The sequence below is a fragment of the Rhineura floridana genome, chromosome 10 (genome assembly GCF_030035675.1).
Source record: "Rhineura floridana isolate rRhiFlo1 chromosome 10, rRhiFlo1.hap2, whole genome shotgun sequence".
NCBI lineage: Eukaryota > Metazoa > Chordata > Lepidosauria > Squamata > Rhineuridae > Rhineura > Rhineura floridana.
This window is the reverse complement of record NC_084489.1, coordinates 43,644,185-43,659,991: the sequence shown is the minus strand read 5'-3', so window position 1 is coordinate 43,659,991 and position 15,807 is coordinate 43,644,185. Positions and strand designations below refer to the sequence as shown.

At 41.3% G+C, this 15,807-nt stretch overlaps 1 protein-coding gene across 1 annotated transcript in view; it reads left to right on the top strand.

Annotated features, from left to right (window-relative positions):
* The window catches only part of LOC133364875 (histone deacetylase 9-like), a 498,851-nt gene that overhangs the window by 425,357 nt on the left and 57,687 nt on the right, over positions 1–15,807 (top strand). Inside the window, exon 14 of the mRNA XM_061585819.1 lies at positions 5,748–5,925. Within this exon, the coding sequence (XP_061441803.1) occupies positions 5,748–5,925 (178 nt within the window). The remainder of the gene's footprint in view (positions 1–5,747; positions 5,926–15,807) is intronic.

The window sequence follows — 15,807 nt, the reverse complement described above, 5'->3', positions numbered from 1 at the left end:
CCAGTGTCTGTTATAACATGTCTGTTATAGCAAAGGTATTTATTGTGTAGATGAATTCTAGAGATTAAAAAAAAACAGAGAAGTCCAAATATTGGGTAAGGTGACCTATGGATCTATGCCAAGAAAGTGGTGCAAAAAATCTGTTAGTAGCAAAAATGCAAGACTGCCTTTCAGCATATAAGGATTTGCAGTTTGCGAGGTTTTCTTTTTAAATGTCCAAATGCTGGATAATTTAATTTGTCACTCATCCCAAATGAGAACTCTCAGGGACAACTGTAGTATTTCACTGAGTGAACACAGGGCCAAGATAATTAGGAATAAAGAGGTGAGCTTCAAGAAGAGTCATCTGTATAATTTCACTTGGTAAAAGTGAGGGTGGCAGGTAGGAAATCTGTACAATACCAAACTTGTCACAAACCAAGGCCAGCTAAACACAACAATTAAAATCAACATTTTGCACAATCTGGGATTTAAAGTATAGGTACTCTTACCATGTATAGTTAAAACTTATTTTGAGAAATAATCGCAATATTGGCATGATCCCCCAGGAAAACCCCATTGAATATGAATGGGAGAGATGCAAGAGCATCTAAAATGAAGAGGTTTTGCTTTAAAAATTTAAAATTTTAAAATTCCCTAGGAAATGGGAAAATATAGTTTCTTTGTGGTGGTATGTATTCTACCTTAAAAACAATAAAGGGCATGATCCTATGCATGTCTACTTAGAAGTAAACCCCACGCAGTGGGGCTAACTCCTAAGTAAATAATCATAGGATTGCCTAACAGCACATGCCTATGCATGTCTACTCAGAAGTGAGTCCAGAAAGGTTCAGTTGGGTTTACTCCCAAGTAAGTGTGTGTAGTATTGTAGGAAAATAGAGTAATCCTATATAGTTTATTTAGAAACAAGCCCCATGGAGTTCAATGGAACTTAGTCCCAGAAATACTGTGTATTAATAAGCTCAGGATATATTTATTTATTTTATTTATTTATTAAATTTATTAGTCACCCATCTGGCTGGCTGTCCAGCCACTCTGGGCGACGTACAAAATAAAAACATACAAATACATTAAAACATTAAAAATCTCAACAATAATAATAAAACCTAACCCACTCCAAAAGCCTGCCTGTAGAGCCAGGTCTTCAAGGCCCGGCGGAAGCTCATTATAGAGGAGGCATGGCAGAGATCATTTGGGATGGAACTCCACAAAGTGGGGGCCACAATTGAAAAAGTTCTCTCCCTACTTCTCACCAGTCTAGCTGTTTTAACTGGTGGGGTAGAGAGAAGGCCTTTTGAGGCTGATTTTGTTAAGCAGCATCCCTGATGATGTTGGAGGCGCTCCTTCAGATAGACTGGGCTGAAACTGTATAGGGTTTTAAAGGTCAGAACCAACACCTTGAATTGTGCCCGGAAAACAACTGGTAACCAGTGCAACTCCTTCAGCACTGGAGTGATGTGATCTCGCCGGTGGCTGCCTTTAATCAGGCAAGCCACTGAATTCTGTACCAGTTGCAGCTTCCGGACCGTTTTCAAGGGTAACCCCACGTAGAGCGCATTACAGTAGTCTAGGCGAGAGGAGACCAGGGCATGTACCACAGATGGGAGCAGATGGTTGGGAAGTTAGGGGCGTAGCCTCCGTATCAGATGGAGTTGATACAGTGCCGCCCAGCTCACAGCTGAGACCTGAGCCTCCATGGACAGCTGGGAGTCAAGAATGACCCCCAGGCTGCGGACCTGGTCTTTCAAGGGCAATTGTACCCCATTGAGCACCAGGTCAACATCCCCCAACCTTCTCTTGTCTCCCACAAACAGTACCTCAGTTTTGTCAGGGTTCAGCTTCAGCTTATTCCTTCCCATCCAGCCACTCACTGACTCCAGGCACTTGGATAGGGTTTCTACAGCCAACCTTGGTGAAGATTTGAATGAGAGATAGAACTGCGTGTCATCAGCATACTGGTGACACTGCAGCCCAAATCTTCTGATGATAGCCCCCAGCGGCTTTATATAGATGTTGAACAGCAACGGGGAGAGGATGTATCCCTGTGGCACCCCACAAGTGAGAGGCCAAGGATCCGAAACCTCATCCCTCAATGCTACTCTCTGGTACCTACCAGAGAGGAAGGAATGGAACCACTGCAATAGAGTGCTCCCTATGCCTAACCTCTTCAGGCGGTCCAGAAGGATACCATGGTCAACGGTATCAAAAGCCGCATTCTCCCCTATCCAATGCCCTCCTCATATCATCCACCAAGGCGACCAAGGCCGTTTCAGTCCCATGTCCAGGCCTGAAGCCTGATTGAAATACTCTAAGTTCTCACACCATACTCTAAGTTCTCACACCATCAGAAAAGAAGTAGGGTATCTCTTTGTTTAGCTGCTTTCTTCTTAGGTATACATTAACTAAGACAATTTCTTATATGAATACTATATCTATAGATCAAAATCACATGTGCACTGTAATGTGTGACAAACACGTATGTGTCTATTTCACTGCATGTATACGCAGTGTGAAACTATCTCGAGTATGGCTTCTCGGGATGGAAGGATCTGACAATTTTGGTTATCTTAGTTTCTCATTTTTCCAGTCCTAAATTCAGTTGTCCACATTTCTGTAGCAATTTGCATTTAAAAAAAAAAAAAACCTCATGAAAATTCTTCAGCATTTTAGTATGAATTTCTGCTAATAAACATATTTTTGTCTGCAGTATGCTAATGTGTCAAATTTTTGCAAGCAATTTCTCCTAATATAATGCATTTTCAAGATATTTTCACATAATAATGTTTATGCACATTTCCCTCTAATATATGCGTTTTGTAAACTTTTTTTAAAAAAAACTGCATCGCAAAATTCAGATAAGCACGATTTTTGAAATTTGGCTTTAAATGCAAACTGAATCTAATTTCTCCTCCAACCCTAATGCTGCCACCACATTTAGACAAGGCAAAACAGATAACATGCATGTTTCTCACATCATGGTGCACACCTGAATATGACATCTGATTAGGAAACTGCGGTCGGGTATGTGAAAATTCCTAATTGCGCAGCGATGGCATTTGGTTTGTGACATTGGTGGTGATGGGGAAAGATGAAATTCCAAGGGGTGCACAAAAATAAATATTTTAATTCAATGCATTTTGAATTAAAATTCTTCAGGAGTACTTTGAATGTGCGCCACTATGTGGTGTCATTTGGTTAAAGACTATGCTAGAGAACACAGTGGTGAGCCTTTTAAATGTCCGTTGGGCCAACAAAATCTTTATTTTTTTGCAACCTTGGGATTTCATCTCTTCCCCCCCCCCCCATGCTGAATCTCAAGCCTTGCTAATGCCAGAATATCCATTAACATTTACTGGGGCTTTCCTGTACATTCGCATAATTCCACTGGTCTCAGTTGCTATGATTACTTAAAAATGTATTCTGCTTTCCTTGGTCCAAAATCAGTTGGAGACATCAGAAGTTGGAAACTACACTTTGCTGTGGAGCCTGTAATATAATATGTGCTAACACAGCCCTAATTTTATTTTCCACATTTTGATCCTCTTGTTATACCTAGCTCAGCAAGTATAGACTCCTCCCTGTCCAACCCAAAATTAACTCACTCTGGCAATAAGTGATCTCACATTAAATACAGTAATGCCCCAAAGATTCTCTCTGAGAAATGGTGAATACATTAAAACACCTCCATTGCTTCCAAGATCACTTTAGTTGAGTTCATTTGGGCAGAGATGGCGGTAATAGTTAGAGGACATGATGCATCTGAGGTGGCCATGTGCCCTCCTTTGCAGACAACACTCCTCTATTTGAAGGGCTGTTCTGTCCAAGTCTGATTTAAAGTACAATAAAAAAGGTAAACAGAAGCCTTGAGGTTGGCTGTCAACAGTTAGCACCTGGCCAGAGGGCTGAACAGGCACACAGGCTACCTGATCACAGTCTTCCCCATGATGGTGAGATGTACTATATTTCTATATAAATTATAGTAATTATTTCTCCATTTGCATCTAGATACATTATATGCAATCTGTGATCAAGAAAGGTAAATGTGGTAGCGGTAATGTTCCATGCATTGTTGCCATTTCTACTGAGTCCCTGTAAGCAAACAATATATACTGGCAGTGCCAACAGCTTTGCAATATATACTGGCAGTGTCAACAGCCAGAGATGTTGCCAGTAGGGATGGGGTTGGTGCTAGCAGGCCAACATGGGCATTCAGTCGTTGCATATTCCCATGGTCCCAGGACAAGGTGTCTTGCACTTAACAAACCAGGCAGCTTCTCCCCCACCCTGTGACCAAGAATGGTTCATATGTGTGTGAAGGGATGATTCCCACCTACCTGAGTGGGTGTGGGTAGGCACGTTTTCTGCAAGTGTGCCAGCTAGTGTTATTAGGTATGTTTTGTGTCATCTATTTCTAATAATCATGGCTTTTTTAGACTAATCCTACAGGACTATGGCTGAGAGAGTGTGGCTAACCTTGCAAAGTAGCCCAATGTCTATAATACCTATTTTGCCAAAGTGAGGGGGGAAGTAGTTTGTGACAACCTTGAAAAGTATTGCAAATTGTATTGTTTTTATTGTTTTATTGATGTATTACTGATGTTCTATTGATGTATTATTAATGTTTCATTAGTGTATCTTTATATTGGTGCTCTTTGTAAGCCGCCTTGAGGGCCTTTTGGCTGAAAGATGGGGTAGAAATATTAAAATCAAATCAAAATCAAATCAAATCACATTCATCTGCCTGTTGTGTAAGCACCCTGATCACTTGGAAAGCCATATGTGAATAAATCAATGGGGCCCAAGTATCTATATATAAACACCAATGTCTTAGCAATGACACTATTCACAGCAAGTTAGGATAGCATGTGATTTATTAGCATACTACTTCACTAGTAAAAATGTGTATTTTATTACTTTGGAATAAAGAGTTTTCCAATGTAAAGTCTTTTAACATAGAAAAGATATTTCATTAAATCCACGTTGCACAACATTTATTAGAACTTGGTTGCATATAGCCACAGTGTAAAAGGACACTTTTAGCAGAGTTAGGAACTTCTGCAAGATAGCTGGGAAGCAGGTGAAGTGGTCATTGTTGATGTGATGACAATGCTCCATTCCCTTCAAAGGGAGAGGTATGTCTAAATGAGCCTTTCTCTTTTATGTGCAAGAATCTGCTCCTTCTGTTGAAATAGATGTGACAGCCTGCATGCACTAACGCTACATGTGCGTGTCAAAGCCCTTGCACAGCTCTGGACTGGAGCATTAGGATGACCAAGGATTGTATTGGAGCATTAGGACAACCTGTCATAGTCATACCTAAGAGCAGATTCAATGTAAAGATCAGTTTCTTTTCTTAGTCATTGAATAAACTTCATTCCTTAAGGGTCCACCCTATCCCATCATCTCCTTGACAATGTATTGGATGATATCATCTGTTTACATCGCTTTGCTTCATCTGAGAGCTTGATACTGAATGTTTTTTCTTGCCATTCTTGGTATGATACTTTTCTTCCACATCCACCTTAGCGGGATGCAGAACTTCTTCCAGGTCTAGCAAGATATGTTGTCAAAGAGGGTCAGTGTGTACACATCTGCTGGATAAATTTATTGAATAGGTCTTAGGGTGGGACTTTGCCCACTTTTGTTTATTAGGGCTCTGACCTGCTGAACTTAATTTGTTGACCCATTTCCTTCCTGCTTGATTACATCTTACATTTCTTTCTACTGTGCCTCTTTCCTGACAACAGCAGATCCTGGAGCATCAGCGTATCCAGCAGTTGCAAATGTACCGGGCTCAGATGGCTACAGTTGGTATGGCACATTTAGATAGACGTCAGCCCATTGCCAGGACACAGTCTTCCCCAGCGACTCCTGCATTACCTCACCCAGCAATGGATCAGCCTGCCCAGCATAGCTTCATGACTGGTAGGACTCCCTGAAGACTCTGCTTAATAGGCAGAGTAAATGCATGGTTCATGTAGGATCAATTGATTTAAATGCCATGAATGCCTCTTCTAGCCATAGTAACGCATTCATTTTTAACCTCAATCTTACTGGACATTATGATGTTATATTGGCTTCCAGTCAACTAGCGCAGCTGATGAGGGATAATATTCACACACTCATAAATTAATGCTGTTGACTGGTTCCATAACTTGAGCAACAGGTGCATTCTGGGTCCCTCCCCCACCCAAGCCTTTTATTGTTTTTCTTTCATTTATTTCTCTCTCATCCAAGTTGCTTTTTTTTGCCTTTTTTTTTGTTGGGACCACCACCAAGTTGAAATGAGACTTTTACTAAGTAGAATGACTGGGGGATATAAATCTGAGGTCTGCCATTTGCCTCCAATAGGAATGTCACTTGCTGATGCAAAATGTGTTGTTCTACACTACAACAAACAGAGCTATGATTGACACATGAATTACCCATTACTAAGAAGTGATACCAGCAAAGACTGATTGCCATGTGCTTGTGGTAGTTGCAGTTGAACAAGGTTTGCTGGCACACGTAGTCTTTGAATTACAGAAAGATTTGAGGGCTTCAGGATTTGGAGCTAAATTAAAAATCCCTTTTATTCAAATGTATCAGAGAGTAGAAGTCCATTAAACTTCAGCCATAAAAAGGACTTATTTAAATGGATTTATGGAAAGTTGATACTTTAATTTTTTTTTTTTACAATATTCATGATGAAGAATGACATTTGAAAAGTGTTTGGACTGAACTGGACTATAATTATAAAGTTGCAACATTTACTGGTTTTGATCTCATTTTATAGCCCATTTTATTCTTTACTCAGCTTTTGCATCCCACAGTATGTCAATTAAAGTGCTCTTGAATGGACATGATATTGAGCCTTTTGAAATCTCTTGATCCTCCCATTAAGGCTATCAACTAAGGATGGCCTTAGGGACATGTTATCCATCCCTCAAATGTCAATACTGAGTCATTGACAGCAAATAGAGAGAATTCTTGTGGTTCGTGCTCCAGTTATAGAATGTCCTTTTCACTGAGAGAGTCACAAAGTCCAAGGGGTAATTCCTGTGCAGAGTCGACATTTATTTATTTAGATATGAAATGTATATCCCATCATTTCTCACAAAGGAGCCCCAGGGCAGCAAACACACTTGTGATAAAAATACAATTAAAATAAAAACATATTTAGAACATTTGAAAAATATTAAAAACCTGTAAAACAATTAAACTTCCCAAAACTCGCAAAACAAATTGAAAAATAGATGTACCCAAATCATGTGTCTGGATAGGTCCGCTGAAAGAAAAGTTTTCAGCAGGCATCTAAAAGAGTACAGTGATGGTGCCTGCCTAATGTCAATAGGCAGGAGTTCCAAAGCACAGATGCTGCCACACTAAGGAATGACTCCTTGGAAATGCAGAATGAACATTGTGTGGCACTTGTAGAAGTTCAAGTTCTGTAGACTAAAGTGATAGAACAGGCACGTATGGGATATGGCAGTCCCTTAAATAAACTGGTCCCAAGATGTTAAGGGCTTTATATTTATTTATTTAATTATTATTTGATTTATATCCTGCCCTTCCTCCCAGCAGGAGCCCAGGGCAGCAAACAGAAACACTAAAAACACTTTAAAACATCATAAAAACAGACCTTAAAATATATTAAAACAAAACAACTTTAAAAACATTTTAAAAAAAGCTTTAAAAATATCTTTAAAAAGGGGTTAAAAACATATTATTTTTAAAAAACACATATTAACAAACAATTCTAACACAGACGCAGACTGGGATAGGTCTGAACTTGAAGGCTTGTTGAAAGAGGAAAGTCTTCAAAAGGCGCCAAAAAGATAGCAGAGATGGTGCCTGCCTAATATTCAAGGGGAGGGAATTCCACAGGGCAGGGGCCGCCACACTAAAGGTCTGTTTCCTATATTGTGCAGAACAAACGTCCTGATAAGATGGTATCTGCAGAAGGCCCTCACCTGCAGAGTGTAGTGATCAACTGAGTATATAAGGAGTAAGATGATCTTTCACGTATCCCGGTCCCGAGCTGTATAGGGCTTTGTACACCAAAACTAGAACCTTGAACTTGGCCCGGTAGCAAATGGGCAGCCAGTGAAATTCTTTCAGCAGCGGGGTGACATGTTGGCGATACCCTGCCCCAGTGAGCAGTCTCGCTGAAGCTGGTAAAAGGCACTCCTAGCCACGGAGGTCACCAGCGACAAAGATGGATCCAGGAGCACTCCCAGACTATGGACCTGCTCTTTCAGAAGGAGTACGACCCCATCCAAAGCAGGCAACTGACCAATTATCCGAACTCAGGAACCACCAACCCACAATGCCTCCATCTTGCTAGGATTCAGACTCAGTTTATTAGCCCTCATGCAGCCCACCACCGAGTCCAGGCACTGGTCCAGGTCTTGCACTGCTTCTCCTGATTCAGATGTTATGGAGAAATAGAGCTGGGTTTCATCAGCATACTGCTGACACCTCACCCCAAATCGCCTGATGACTGCTCCCAAGGGCTTCATATAGATGTTAAACAGCATGGGGGACAAGATGGTACCCTGCGGCACCCCATAGCACAACTGGCAGGGGGCCAAAGACAATCATCCAATGCTATTCTCTGAGAGCAACCCTGGAGATAGGATCTGAACCACTGTAAAACCTCCAATACTCATCTCACCAAGTCAGTCCAGAAGGATACCATGAAGTAAGTAAAATCAAGTTAGAATAACAGGGTCGCCCTCCCCCTGTCCTTCTCCCAATAAAGGTCATCCATCATATGTGTTGGGCCAGTAACAACTTGAGACAGCCCTATAGTCATCATGGAGGCCATGAAGTCCCAAGCCGGAACACTAGAGGCAGCCTCAGCATGGTATGGGCATTGAAATCACCCAGCACTATTGTTCTGGGCTCCTCCAACACCACAGCTGAGATGGCCTCTGCCAGCTTGGTCAGAGAAGCTGCCGGGCAGCAGGGTGGATGGTACACCAGCAGCAACCCTAGTTTACTGTCTCCTCAGCCCGAATACCAAAATAACACCTTGAAATTAGCCCGGTAGCAAATTCGGCATGTAATGAGTGGAGCCATACAGACTTCATGATGGGCTGAAGTAGCTCATACATCAAGGTGATCTTCAGAGCCCCTTCTCCAGAACACCTGCCATCTGAAATGCAGGAAGATGGTAACTGTGGAGTGGGCATTCTTGGTTATGGCACCCTGTCTGTGGAATGCTTCCCCAGGAAGGCTTATCTGACGCATTTGATGTGTTTCTGCCCCAGGCATTTTCATCATTGTTCAGGGTGGGGGAACTTGTGGCCCTCCAGATGCTGTTGGACTCCAACTTCCATCAGCTCCAGCCAGCATGGTCAACAGTCAGGGGTTAAGAGAGCTGTAGTCCAGCAGCATCCAAAGGGCCACACGCTCCCCATCTCTGCTGCAGTATATAGTTTTAAAGCTACTTTCATCTGCTGCTCTTTCTGCTTTGTTTCATTCATCTTGTTCATTCATATTCATATTTCTTGTTTGCTGTATAAATTCTTAAATAATTTGATTGCTTCATGACACACCCCAGATTGCAATTCAACTCGCTGCTCGAGAAGCATAATGGTGGCATGACTGTGGATTGAATAGTGAACTGGGTGAGTGATGAAATGATCATATAATTTCTTCTGCACAGTTCTCTCCCCCGCTTTCCATTTTCACAGTGTGTCAGTTTGGTTGTACTGTATACGGGCTGTTATTTATTACTGTTTTGGTTGTGGCCACATTTTTCTTCTTCTCCAGATTGGCTTGCCTTTCGATTGCTTCTTATTCACATTTAATCGACTACATGAGGCTTATACCATGCTGCAGTTAAACGTCCTGTCGCAAAACTTTCAGCATGTTGCATAGTGTGCCCAGCTGTGACTTCAACCTGCCATGGATGCTTCACACAAACAATGCATTCAAGAGCAATCTAGGAAAAGCGCCATCTGGGCTGCTATGGGCCAAACAGTTGTAAGACTAAGCCCTAACAGGGCAAGAGCCAAACCATTTTTCTGTCTCAGGAGGAGGAGGAGCAAATGGTGCCCCCTGCCCCACAAGTCAAGGTGCATAGGACCCAAGGCAAACCAAATTACTTTGATACCCAAGGAAAAAAATTCCACCAGCACCCCTCCGTGACAGTAAAAATACAATAATATAATGGTCCATCCAGCTCAGTATTGTCTACGCTGACTGGCAGCAGCTGTTCAGGGTTTCGGGCAGGGGTCTCTGCCATCCCTACCTGCAAATGCCAGGGATTGAACCTGGGACTGTCTGCATGCATGGGAGACACTCTACCACTAAGCTACAGCCTTTCACACGTCTATAGCCTTTCCCACTTAACAAATTGCTGCTTTTTCATGATACCCATGATGGCCTTTTTTCACAGCACATACTCCGGCTGCTTTCTGAGAGCAATGCCAAGCTTTTTGCTTGGTCAGGCAAATAAGCAAGGGAGAAGCGCAGGATCATTTGCCACTCTGTATTTTATCTTCCTTTTCAATCAATGTTTGTGAGCCTTAAGAATAATAAAAAAAATTGATGCATTTAAAATAATTGGATATTTCTCTCTGGAGGTCAGTTTCTACCCTATGTAGAAGCAAGTTCACAATTTACACTGCTGCGATCACATGACAATCTCACTCAAACGGGGCAGGGGGGATTGCAGAAAGAGAAAACAGCAAGTTAAAATCTTGGCCCTTCTGATTTCAGTGGGGAATTTTGCCATTGGCTTCAATGAAGACAGCATTCCAGGCTGAATAATTATCTCCCACTAACATTCCACAGCAGCCAGCAATTGAAAACAGTTGTCTCTTCTCTCTTTACTTTGGGGTGGGGGGGAGAGAGTAGTCCTGGCTGGATTGTGTTAGGGAATCCTACTGTCTATTTTTAGAAGGCAGCTCTGTTGCTGTGTTGTGGTACTGTAGCACACGTGCTGTGTGACCCGCAGCTGCAGAAGTGAATTATTTGCACATCCTAAATCAATTTAGATGTTTGAAGTGAATGAAGTAGGGGAGGGGGAAAAGCCCATTCAGATTTCATTTTTTGAACCAAGAAACTCTTCATCAGACATGATGCAGTTAGGAGGGAGAATATATTACCATCGAAAAATTGGAGCTGAAAGTTTCTGACAAAGGCCAAAATCACAGCTTTTTTTTTTACTTGATTCAAGCAGAATTAATTATCCATTCAGACAAACTCATCCAAAAGCTGCAGTCTCATGCACACTTGCTTTCAAGCAAGCCCCATTGAATTCAGTGGGACTCCTTTCTGAGTATATTGTGAAGAATGAAAGCGATGTTTTGCTATTTTGTTCTATTGTTTAAGGGAATAAATATGGCACTAGCAAATTTAAAAAGGAAAGAGTCTTAAAAGACGTTTGAGGCATGAGTATAGTCACAGAGCCTGCATTAGTAGCATCCTCAGGCAATTGTTGGGGTCTCAGCCAGCCCTGTAGCTCACCCGCATTTTTAGGTGGGGCATTAGGGGGCAAGAGCTGCATAGGGCCAGCCAATCCACCCCCCACTGATAGAGAGGATGTGAGGGCCAGGCCAGGGGAAGGAAAAGGCAGTGACCTTCTCAATTACTCCTCCTCCATCCAGAGAGTGGGTTAATTTACATGAATGAGGTTTAATCTGTTGAATTCTCATCCTTTTTTGAGAGATCTGCTGGAATATCAGACTCAAAATCTTGCCTTTGCCTGTAGTTACAGTCCTCTTTCACCTGTTATCTGTCCCTGTGTTCTAATTATGAAGTGAACTACTTTGGTAATGACAGTGAGCCGCTGAGCTTGGTTTTGAAGCTGCATTAGGTATATCAGTTTTTGATTCTACCCGAAAAACAAACTTGTCCATACTACAAGTTTAGGGAAGGGCAGAGAGAAAATAAATACTAGAGGGCAGATTTGTTAAGTCTTCCTTGAGAGTCCTTCCTTCTAGTTTTCTTCCTGGCCTTTAGATTTTCCTTCCTGTTGGACAATCAAGGGAAAACATTTTAACTGGCTGCTATATAAAGGCTGGACTAAGCAATTGGAAACTAATTGTGGAAAGCAATTGCATTACTGGTTGCTGGGTTTATTTTTCTGTTCAGAACCCCAAAAAGGCCTCATGCTGAGCTGCAATTATTAGGAAAATCAGAAATCACCTAGGTCTGAGTTACAACTTAGGTGTCAAGCCAACCAGCCAGCCAACTGTAGTGTACACAGCAAATATTTCTGTTCCTCTAGGGCTGTTTTCATTTTTTGCCATGAAGTAATCAAGAAAAATAAAAAAATAGCCAGTATGATTGTAAGTATAGTGAGTATTTTAAAAGAGTAAAGGGTAGCCATTTTTTCAGATCACTTTAAGTTTTATCTTTTTTTCACTCTTTAGCAATAGGCAATAAGCATTCAATCCTCCTCTACTCATTATAATAACTGCAGAATAAACAAACTCTTGTTTCTTACTGCAGGCAAGCAAATATTCTTCACTGCTGCTGGCTGGGTAGGCAAAGGAAAGTCCAAGGGGTGGAATCTAATTCTAGCCCATAATAAAAAGTTCTAATATCTAATGATATTATACAGGCTTATGTAAATAATTATAGGATCACGTAAATAATTATAGGGTGATTGTGATCATGAAAAATCCACCCTCAGTCAGGGAAAGTCTTGATAGAGCAGACTGTTGGAGGCTCTTCCAGATAAGGCTTTTGTTATGCACTCGCTGAATTTTTCAGAAGATCCTTAAATTGCTCCTGTTCTTAAAACAAGCTGTCATTCTTTGAATGGAGGTTGTCATTAACTGTTATGTCACAAATTAAAAAACAAATTCCCTTAAAAAATGGAGGGGGGGAGCACAGCACATTTGCCCTCTCCGGCTACAGGCCTGGTCTCAACACCTCACCAGGACTCATCACTAACACAACGTCTTGTCCCCTCCTTTTTCTGCTGTAAAATTTCCCACAATGTCTGCAAATGTCCCCAACATACTGTCATTCTGCGACATAGTGGGAAATTTAAATGGTGTCTCTGAGCTGCTTGCCAGTCCTGGTAAAACAGACTGGAGCTCATGGGGGACTGACATAGGAAGGCCCCCTCAAACCTAAAGCTAGCTCTGTATAGTTACTTGCATTTTTTTCCAGGTGCAGCAGTAGCCATCATCAAAAGTTCTTAATTTGAACCTGTGCAGGGGTGCAAGCAGAGCTTGGAAAAGTTACTTTTTTGAACTACAACTCCCATCAGCCCCAGCCAGCAAGGCCACTGGATTGGGCTGATGGGAGTTGTAGTTCAAAAAAGTAACTTTTCCAAGCTCTGGGTGCAAGGCTATGAATGCCAGGCCTTTCCCCCCGTGACCTTCCTGAATTTTGACTGAGTATGTCTGAAGGGCATTTTGCTGAATGCTCGTAGAAACAATCCTAAGATTGGGAGCCTGAATTGTACAGGATTTCTGATTGAGATGGACTGTATGTGCCCTCAGCTGACTGGTCTTACAATCCCCTTTCAGACTTTCCTGTTCAACATTTATTTATTTATTATTTTATTTATATCCCGCCTTTCTTCCCAGTAGGAGCCCAGGGCAGCAAACAAAAGCACTAAAAACACTTTAAAACATCATAAAAACATACTTTAAAATATATTAAAACAAAATATCTTTAAAAACATTTTTTTAAAGGTTTAAAAACATCAATTTTTTTAAAAAAAAGAAGGTTTAAAAACATATTAAAAAGCAATTCCAACACAGACGCAGACTGGGATAAGGTCTCAAAAGGCTTGTTGAAAGAGGAAGGTCTTCAGTAGATACTGAAAAGATAACAGAGATGGCGCCTGGCCTGTCTAATATTTAAGGGAAGGCAATTCCAAAGGGTAGGTGCCACCAGTACTAAAGGTCTGTTTCCTATGTTGTGAGGATGGGAGTTGGGGAAAACATGAGAATGGGAGTTGAAGGGTCTAGCAGATATAGCTCTGTGCTTCCCCCATACATGCAAATTATGAACATCTGATGAGGGCTAAAATGTGTATCTCAGTTGCTGGCCTTGTAAAATGGGTAATTTGCAATTCAATTAAGCGGACTTGCTGGGTGTGCTGTTCTAAATAATGTATAAGTGGAGGAGGGTGGAAATCTCATTGTGATGGGTATGGGTCTTTAAGTTGGATTCTTGCATTGAACAAAGGGTTGGACTTGATGGCCTTATAGGCCCTTTCAAACTCTACAATTCATTGATTCTGTGGGGAAAACATAGGGTGATATTTAATGCTTGTCCTACTCAGAGAAGATCCATTGAGGTTAATGGACATGACTAACTTGTTTCAATGAGTCTACTCTGAATAGGACATGACTGACTCCAATCCATACATCCTGCACACCCACTTTATTTTGGTATTTTTTTCCATTAAAAATTATCACTCTTCCTGATGGCCATACCTGAGTTTGGGGGAAAAGGTTCTCCCATGGCTAGTATGAATCAGTGTGGGCCTTCCTCTGAAATAGAGCTTATTTATTTGAGTAAACTTTCAGCATGCCATTGTATTATCAAACTTGCATTTCTCAAGGGTTACCTTACCAGTGGCATGACACATCTGAGTTCACACTGTTTGTGGTGCATACCTGTCTTGGGGACATGGCTGTCCTGAAATCATACACTAATTTTATTCGCATTCTGTAAATACATTCTGAACTTAAATGTCAGTTGTCTTTGTCTATTCATCTATTGTGGTGGGGGTAACAAAAAGCAGAAATGATCCAGAAAAATGACACATGGATTTATTTTATGGACTTTGCATACTGCTTTGTAAAAATCTCTAAGTGGTTTAGATCAGGTATGGGGAAACCTTGGTCCTCCAGATGTTGCTGAATTACAAGTACCATCATCCCTAGCCATTGGCCATGCTTGCTAGGACTGATGGGAGTTGTAGTTCAGCAACATCTACAAGGTCAAAAGTTCCCCATACCTGTATACATTACAATTATCAATAACATTCAGAGTTATAAACAAGTTAACCTAAAAATAATTACAAAATATAAATAAGACCAGCAGCCAAACATTATACATAATAAAATAAAACTATGTATTAAAATATATGTCAGCTTTACATATCTGGGTAGGCTTGCCCAATTAAAAAAGGTTTTAGCAAGCACCAAAAATAATCCAGCAAAGACACCTGCCGAATGTCAATGGGCAGGGAGTCCGAGAATGTAGGTGCTGCCACACTATAAGATTGATTCCTTACAAGTGCATAACAAATATTATGTAGCACTTGTAAAAGTGCTAGTTCCACAGATCAAAGTGGTCAAGTGGGCATATATGGGGTAGAGTGGTATATCCATCAATCTGACACATATCTGCATTTAGGTGTTTTCCCTCGCCCCGCAAACTACACATCTTTGCCACAATTGTGGTGATCTATTGTTTTTGTCTTTCACATTTTATATTTAGCCTACCTATTCTAAAAGTTTTGCCACTACTCTAGCGATGTGCAGGGTGGGACTGGTTATCCAAGTAAAAGGCCCAGACAACATGTTCCAACAGAGGTACATGAACACATCCTCGTCAGTTTAACCTTATTTCAAATACCAGCAATACGGGAAGGGTGATTTGGATCAGGATTGTGGCATTTCCTCAATCTCATTTTCCCAATGGACATTCCTCATATGCCCCAAAGTTCCTGTTTGCCCCTTAAACAAAAACATATAGGCATGGCCTGCATACACAATGTCAGTATGCCATTGGTGGGGAAAGAGCTAGATCTCTCTTCACACTGTAGCCCGGGTCCATATTCTCTCTTGTTATGGCTGTGATTTGAATGTAAAGAGATTGAGAGGGATTCATGCATCT